General features: G+C 56.3%; 1 protein-coding gene across 1 annotated transcript; it reads left to right on the top strand.

Annotated features, from left to right (window-relative positions):
• Positions 1 to 920: 920 nt before the first annotated feature.
• Positions 921 to 3,824, top strand: PURB (purine rich element binding protein B). Its single transcript, XM_080818491.1, has one exon. It carries the CDS (start codon positions 951 to 953, stop codon positions 1,866 to 1,868), a length of 918 nt encoding a protein of 305 aa, XP_080674617.1. The 5' UTR covers positions 921 to 950; the 3' UTR covers positions 1,869 to 3,824.
• The last annotated feature ends 4,596 nt before the right edge of the window (positions 3,825 to 8,420 follow it).

Genomic DNA, 8,420 nt, shown 5'->3' with positions numbered 1-8,420 from the left:
GAAACACGTGATCACCAAATACGCGCAAGGGGCGAGACCCCGGCTCCGAACCGAAGCCCGAGATGCGACCCGCCGGGCAGAGCCGGGCTGCCCCGCGAGAGCAGAGGGGCGGCGGGTCGTTGCGAGCTGCGCCGGGCCGCGGGGACAGCCTTCGCGGAGGCCGAACGGGCAGCGGCGCCCGGAGGGGCCCCCGTCCTCCCCGGGCCCGACGCTTTTCCGCCCCACCCGCCCGCGCCCACAAGGCGGCGGACGGAAGCTGCGCCCCCACCCCCTCCTCCCCCTCCTCCGCTCCCCCCTCCCGCCCGCCGCGATGACGTCACCGCGCCCACGTGACGCGCAGCGCCCGCCGCTCCCGGGCCGTTGCCCAGCAACGCTGCCGGGTCAGCTTTGTTCTGAGCGCGGACGACCCCGGCCTCCTCCCTCCATGAATGACTCTCCCGCTAGAGGTCGCCGCAGTTGTAACCGCTGTTCCTACAAGGAGTGCAGTTATCTCGACGGGCCTGGCACCCGGGAGACACGCGACCGCAAACCGGACGCACACCGTCTCCGCCCCTGGCCCTCCCGCGCCCTCCCCGTTCTTGGACGTTCTCCCCCTCCCCGGACTCTCTCGGCTTCCCAGGGCACCGCGCGCCGTGACGTCACTGCCCTGCGCCCCACCGCCGCCGCGGCGCGCGGCGCTTCCGGCCGCGAGGGCGTGTGGGCGGGGCGGGTGTCGTCAGGGGGCACGCGCCGGAAGCTGGCGCGAGCCGGACGGAAGTGGCGGGGCGGAGCGCGGGGCGATGGGGGGCGGCGGCGGCGGCGGCCGGCTATGAGCGGCGGGAGCGCGTGAGCGGCCGGCGGGCGAGGCTGGGGGCCCCGGAGAGCGAGCCGCAGGGCGGAGGGCGGGCGCGAGCGCGGCGGGCGGCGGCGGCGGCCGAAGCGCGGCGGCGGCGGCGGCGGCGGCCGAGAAGATGGCGGACGGCGACAGCGGCAGCGAACGCGGCGGCGGCGGCGGGCCCGGCGGCTTCCAGCCCGCGGCGCGCGGCGGCGAGCAGGAGACGCAGGAGCTGGCCTCGAAGCGGCTGGACATCCAGAACAAGCGCTTCTACCTGGACGTGAAGCAGAACGCCAAGGGCCGCTTCCTGAAGATCGCCGAGGTGGGCGCGGGGGGCTCCAAGAGCCGCCTGACGCTGTCCATGGCGGTGGCCGCCGAGTTCCGCGACTACCTGGGCGACTTCATCGAGCACTACGCGCAGCTGGGTCCCAGCAGCCCGGAGCAGGTGGCGGCGGCGGCGGCGGGCGCCGAGGAGGGCGGCGGGCCGCGGCGCGCGCTCAAGAGCGAGTTCCTGGTGCGCGAGAACCGCAAGTACTACCTGGACCTCAAGGAGAACCAGCGCGGCCGCTTCCTGCGCATCCGCCAGACGGTCAACCGCGGCGGCGGCGGCCCCGGGCCCGGCGGCCTGCAGAGCGGCCAGACCATCGCGCTGCCCGCGCAGGGCCTCATCGAGTTCCGGGACGCGCTGGCGAAGCTCATCGACGACTACGGCGGCGACGACGACGAGCTGGCGTGCGGCCCGGGCGGCGGCGCGGGGGGCGCGGGCGGCGGCCTGTACGGCGAGCTCCCGGAAGGCACGTCCATCACCGTGGACTCCAAGCGCTTCTTCTTCGACGTGGGCTGCAACAAGTACGGCGTGTTCCTGCGCGTGAGTGAGGTGAAGCCGTCCTACCGCAACGCCATCACCGTCCCCTTCAAGGCTTGGGGCAAGTTCGGGGGCGCCTTTTGCCGGTACGCGGACGAGATGAAGGAGATCCAGGAGCGGCAGAGGGATAAGCTGTACGAGCGGCGCGGCGGCGACGAGTCGGAGGGCGAGGAGGTGGACGAGGACTGAGGCCGCCGCTTCCCGGATAGGCCCCCCCCCGCCCCACCCCCCCACCGTCCCCTTGGCTGGAGAGCCCCCTTCCCGCTCTTCCCCAGGGAGCTAGTGGAGGCGGGGCGAGGGGGCCCGGTCGGGAGCCCACAAAGTTCAAAAACAGAACAGTTCATTGAAATAACCACAAGAGAACCGTCGCGGACAATTCGAGGAAAGCAGCAAAGTTCCAAGGAACTGACACCAACCAGCCTGCAGAGCGGAGGCAGACGGCCTGAGCGAAGGCTTCTCGGTTTCCGTCGTTTCCAGCCTTTCCGTCGTTTCCAGCCGGGGCTCGTGTTCCGGTCAGGGCAGCCCTGCAGGGGAGCGAATCCTCTCGTGCCCGGGGCCAGGGAACGCTCGGGTTCCCCAGACCCATCCGTGACAGCTGCATTTGTGTTCTACCCGGGAGTCCTGGCCTGACGAGCTCTCCTGACCTCACTGCTGTGGGGTCGGTCTCCACCTTCATTGAGATCAGCATATCTAGGTCTTCTTGGAATTCTTGAGAAGAGAGAGGCCTTGGTCTCTGCCCCATTCTGAGGGTGCAGGTTTCCTGAAAAGGAGTGCGACTTCCAGTAATCATGGACAGGGCAGAATGAGAATTCAGGAAGCCACCAGGGAATATAGAAAGAAATTGGGTCCATTTTGTCTAAAATGGTTTTGCGTGGAATCTGGACCAGTGTCCTTGTCTCTTTGTGGCTTTGTTTTCCTGGATGCCAAGGGATTCAGATGTCAGTCCTTCAACTAGAATCTGTTACTAAAGGATTTTAGAAGTTGGCCACGGTTTTTTTCAGAGCTAAGGGTCATTTTACATTGGGGGTTGCTGAGGTGGGCACGGGAAGAAATGTGACGTCAAGCACGAGGACTGTCTTGAGTGGCTTAGTTGCTGCTCCCTGAAGGCCTTCCCCTGGTCTCCAGGCACGGAGGTCCTCACCTCGAGATGGCTTAGGGGTGAATGAGAGCCAGATCCCTGTGGCTGTTCACCTGAGCCACTGAATTACGGCTAATTCGGCTGTTTGGGCCACTGGTTGACTGGATTTTCAACCGTAAAACTTGAAGATACCTACGAAAGGAACAGTGAGGCTGCCTGAGCTTTAATGGAATATACGTCCTCACGGAAAAGTCGGAAATAACCAAAACTGAAGTTTTCACCTACCTTCAGTTCCATCTGTGGACTTGTTGAAATACTAAAGATCCTCAGGTCCAGAATTCCAGCATCATTTTTTTCTTTTTAAAGTAAATTTTTAAGAACTCGATCCATTGTTTCAGTACCTCCCGATCAAAGTTGGCAAATGATGGATGAGTGATTGGAGCAGTGCACCCTTTAGAAGCTGAAATCCATCGGAGTGGAGATGAAGGGAACGTGCAATGCTGACCATGTCCCGGAAGCATTTTTCTACCATCTTGAAATTTCAACAGACTGGCCTTCGCCAGTTTATCCAGCTGTTTTTCAAGAATAAAAGTTGGGGTTTTCAAGGATCGCCTCTTCTATACTTTTAAATGGATTTTCCGTAGAAATGGTTTTTACTAATCAAGTACATCCCTCCCCATCACCAAGGTATTCCTAGAAGTGGCACAGACCTAGGCGACTTGGAATTGAACGGGAGCTAACGTTCTTTCCCAAGTATGTAGCTGTTCTTTGGGTAACACCTTCTCAACCAGGAGGCAAGTAACCTCACCTCCACAATCCTAGTATTTTTCTTTTTTAACTGCATGCCTGCCTTTTATCTGAGCTGCCATTTAATTTATTGCATACCCTTTATTATCTGAGTTTGGTATTATTCAATCTATACAATCTTTTTGTATTTATTGGGAAATAAGTAATCTACAAAAAGGTCGTCTTCATGCATCGTGGCCGAGAGGGAGGGAAAGAATTGTACATAAAATTAGGCTTTTTTAAAAAATTAGACTATGATTCAGAATACTGTTGATCTTAGGTTTTTTAAAAAAAAAAAAAAAAAGTGGAGAGCCACAAACATTGGTGCCCTTTTCAGACTATTTCTCTACTCTCATCCTCCACAGTAGACTTTTTAAACGGATTTTTTTTAAAGCTTTTCCTTTTTTTAAAAAACTTTCTCCGTCGCAAAGAATGTTTCCTAAATTGTATGGGAGCAATAGTATTTTTGATGTTTTAAGGACATCCGTATATACTCGTACTGTATTTTGTACCACAAGGCAGCTGTTTTCAATAATGTCCTGCTGTATTGACCTGTGTGTTTTGAGTGTTGATTTCTTTGCTGCGGAGAACAGATCCCTAAGCCGTCTTAGGAAGGGCGCGCCGCGCAGCCGGCGTTCGATCCGCAGAAGCTGTTGCGGTTTCCAGCCGGGAGGCAGCAGGGAGAGACCAGGTTGCAGCCCTCCGCTCGCTGCTGGGACTCGTTCATTCTCACACCGTGTACAGTTCCCGTTCAGACCGACTTGTTTTGCTCCGGTGGTGGCTCCGTGGCGCAGCGGCAGCGAGCCCGTTCGATTTTGCTAAGGTGCAGTACCTCCCCTTTGCAGGGGGCCGGCACATTTTTCCTTTTCTTCTTGTTTGGCCGAATTGTAGTAACCGACCTTGCCCTTCTAGTCCGTAGAAGTGACAGGGTCTTCACAGTCCTTCACCGGTGGCTCCTAAGCTATAATTAGCTGAATAGAAAGAATGTGGAAGTGGTCTGAGGCGTATAGAGCATATGCCAAGAACACTACCATATATGGCATCAGCTTTGGTTACCAGAGAAATTTTCTTAGTCATTAGACCATGTAACAGTAATATATCATATGTAAATCTTTAGATACCAATTTGAGAATCCTCCAAAAAAAGGAGCAAAGAATGCATAAGCTATGTGTTGGAAAAAGTAATTTATATTAAAATTTTGACCTGCCTATGTAAGATTAAGTGGTAAACGTCATAGTGGTGGGTTTGTAAGTCTTAACCGATCTCTGAGGGTCGTTTGTCCTGCGGGGGTGGCTCCGGCCTCTCTCCGCACTGCAGGGAGCCGACAGAAGGGTGTGGGTCGGTGGTAGCATTTCACTGACCCTCACCGCACGCACTGTTCTGGGGCAGAGAGACTGCTCTTTTGATGTGTGGCCGGTTACCGAGGCCGGATTTCAGAACTCGTTCAGAAGCAGCGCTTAGCAAAGGAAATCTGTTAGTTCCGGTTAGAAAACGGCATTACAGACTCTGGGAAACAACCAGATTTTTGTTGTTCTGGTTTTCATCCTCTACTACGAACAGTGATGTAGAGCTCGTCCTTCCACCTTGGCAAACGTCCCAGCTGATCACATGTTCAAAAAAGTCCGGTTTCTAAGAAGCGGGGAACGAGGATCCCTTCTGCGGCCGCGGGCAGAGTGTTTCTCAAGCCGGTGCCGCGTCGGCCGGGAGCCGTCCGGTCGCAGGAGCGGTCGCATCAAAAGAGCGAAACTCCGTGGCGAGATCCCGCCGTCGCCTCGTGGTTTCTCTGGTCCCCACTCGGGTTCGAGTAGCGGGGCGGTTCTAGCCCGCGGAGAGAGCCTTCAGTGCATCTGCTGCCCGGAGCGCCACGGGACTCTCCAGGGCACCCAGAACTCTCAGTGGAAGCCCGGCGGGAAGCGCAGACACCCTGAGCCGCCGTGGGAGGCGTGGAGTCGGTCAGGAGGGCTGCGGCCGTGACACGCACGGCCGCTTGTCAGGTCACTTTCCACAACCGTTCGCTGCCTGCCTGCCGGGGGAGGGGCTGGGGGCGCTGCAGGGGGTGCAGGGGCCGGCCCCTCCCTCGCCTGGCAGTCAGTTGCAGGTCTTTCAAAGAGACGCAAGCTTCACTTTTCTCAAAACAAAACAGTTGTCCTGTCTTATCTGAAACGATGCAGGGTCGTGGGCAGAAGAGGCTGGTTATAGTGCCCTCATATTGAGTGGTCTGAAAACGGCTGCACACTTCAGGCTAGTTGCTGAGGATGCTTTGTTTCGCGTGACCTTGACCGGCCCTTCCGGGGGGGTAGCGTGACCTGCGCAAGGTGTCGAGACGGAACTGTCGCCGGCGTCTGCCTTGCTCTGCAGGCGGGCGGCCTTCGGGGGGAGCTTGAGTGTGTCAGCCACGCGCAGAATTCTCCACTGTAAATTTTGTTTTCATTTTTAACCCACTTTGCGGTACTTTGTCCAATGCACAACTGATCTCTCAGTAGATATTCATTTGCAAATAGCGTGGCCTTGATCAGTGAGAGGGAAGGAGGGAAGTGACCTCCGGTGCGGGTGCGAAGGGGGCTCACCGAGAGGCCTTGCTCGGGCCACTCTTGGCGTTGGATGCGCGTGTGGTCCGGCTCCTTCCCGCCTGGGGAACGTTCCTGGTTTGACCCTGGAGTTTCAATTCAATTGAGTTGTCTTCTATTTTTAGGAAGGATCAGAATTGCTCTGATAAGTAACAAAGTTGACTGCTTTGGTGTCCAATCTCAGGTTTTAGAATAGGGAGAGTGGTGTAAAATCCCACTGTTGACTCTGAAAACAGTTTTAATGTAGTACACTCTAAAAGTCACGTGCACGAGGCCTGTTCAGAGAGCAGAGCCTCGCGCCGTTTTGCTCCTTTTCTACTTTGTACTTCACTTGAGAAAGTGTCGAGTGATCTTAACATTGTATATTTCCATTGGAACCCCGACATATTTCTCAAAGATAAAGCACTTTTTGATAATGAAATTCATGGGATCTTCGTGTGATGTAGATCATGGTTTCTCAGGCTCCCTTAGATAATCTTATGGATATTGTTCTGTGTAAAAAGAGTGAGAATCTTTGCTAATGTTAGGAAGTTTGTATTACTGATCCAGAACGCATTCTGCTAGCTTCCAGTCGATGGGAGAGTAAACAATGCTGCATTCACAATTTAATAAGTTACTTTCCCGTAAGCCTTAAGGTAACTTTTTTTTTTCCTGCCAACAACAGCACTGAAGTTAGAGTAAGTGAACGAGATGATCAGTTTTCAGGGTTGGTTTTAGAGTACTGTAAATCCACGAGCTGTCTTCCGAAACGTACGCTGTCCCCCTTGAGTAACCTGGACAATGGGCACGTGGGCAGCCTGGGGGAGAGGTTGTAGAAAAGAGAAAAGAAGGAAAACCACATTTACCTTAAGAAAAATACACAAAATTAAAAAGTGTGCGTCGGCGCCCCATTTTTGAAATTGCAGATAGAGGGCAGAAATGGCAAACTAGAACTTCACTTGCCCAGTTTCTAAATCTAGGAAAGCAAAGTCATTGATTTTCAAATCCTCCCCCCTCCCCCCCGCTCCCACAAAGTTTCCAGAGCTCACTTGGGGACAGTGAGATCCTTTATCCCAGTTCCTGAGGTAAAGTCACTGTTCTGGGCCCTTGGTCTTAAAATGAAATTTCTTTACTGACGGCTTCAACAGACCGTTCTTTCAATAAATGTGCTCCAGTTGTCAGGATGAAAATCTGATTGGGAAAGTGAAAACGTGATAAAGGCGTATCATGAAGACCGAGCACTCTGGCACGTTCCAGGTGATGCCCGTTCCCCTTGACCCAAGTCAGACTTCGATGAATGTATTCTGTATTCCCTGAGGAAGTAGGGACTGTGCCGTCCACACGACCATCCTTGTTCACCATCGCCCTCGTGTTGCAATTCTGGCTCCTGCCTCTCGAGGCAGATGTGCGGGTGGGACCAGCCAGGCCATGCTCAAATGGCGCAGCCGCCGTGTGGGTCATCCCCTGCTCCGCGGCCCCCGTCGCAGGGGGGACGGAGCTTTGTTTGAAGCCAAGAGGGGGTTCTCCCCCGTGGGGGGTTCCAGCAGACGGTCTGATGAGGGGGCCTGGCCGTACTTTGGCGAGTTTGAGGTCGGGAGTCCAGGAGCAAATCTCGGGGGCCCTGTGTGTGAGAGGTCTGCGGATCCCGACAAGGGAGGGTCTGCTGTGTCTGTCGGGGGTGACCTGGGGACGGTCCTGCTGAGGGCAAGCGGGAGAGCCCCTTTGTGCTGCCTACGCGCGAGCGTATCTGTCTGTCCTGCCTCGGGGAGGTCCGGCGGCAGACTGCATCCCCGGTCTTCCCTGGCGTCGGCAGATCGGGCTCGTTCAGAACGGCCTGGCTGGAAACACAACGGCAGTGGGATATTCCTTCTCTTTTTAAATTCCCTTTTCAGGGACACAGCCGCAGGGAGAGGCCCAAGAACACTGCAGGACCAGATTCTCTCACGAAGCGCGCGTGTGTCGTAGGCGTCGCGGGGTGGGGGGGGTTCGCTGTTCATTGCTCCGACGCAAGGCCTAGACCCGCAGGGAACCCCGCATGCCAAGGCTCTCTGGCCCCGGGGGAGTTCACGGGGGGGGGGGGTGGCGCAAGCCCGAGCACGGGGCGCGCTTCTTGGGCCTCGCCCCACCTGCGGCAGCAGGAGGCCGTTCCCCGGGGTCTTCCGCAGTGACCCCCAGTGCTGGAGGGATCACCGAGACCGTCGGTGTCGTTGAACAGCTGGTGGGGATTGAGTCTTCCTTTTGCTCCTTCATGCAAATGTTTTCCCAGGATCAGTCCTGAGTCCGTTTGTCTCCTGATCCATTTCCAGAGGCACAGCTTCGGCCTGCAGGAGC

Source organism: Martes martes (genome assembly GCF_963455335.1).
Source record: "Martes martes genome assembly, chromosome: 11".
NCBI classification, from domain to species: domain Eukaryota; kingdom Metazoa; phylum Chordata; class Mammalia; order Carnivora; family Mustelidae; genus Martes; species Martes martes.
The sequence above is the reverse complement of the archived record's forward strand: the minus strand, read 5'-3'. Positions and strand labels throughout refer to the sequence as shown.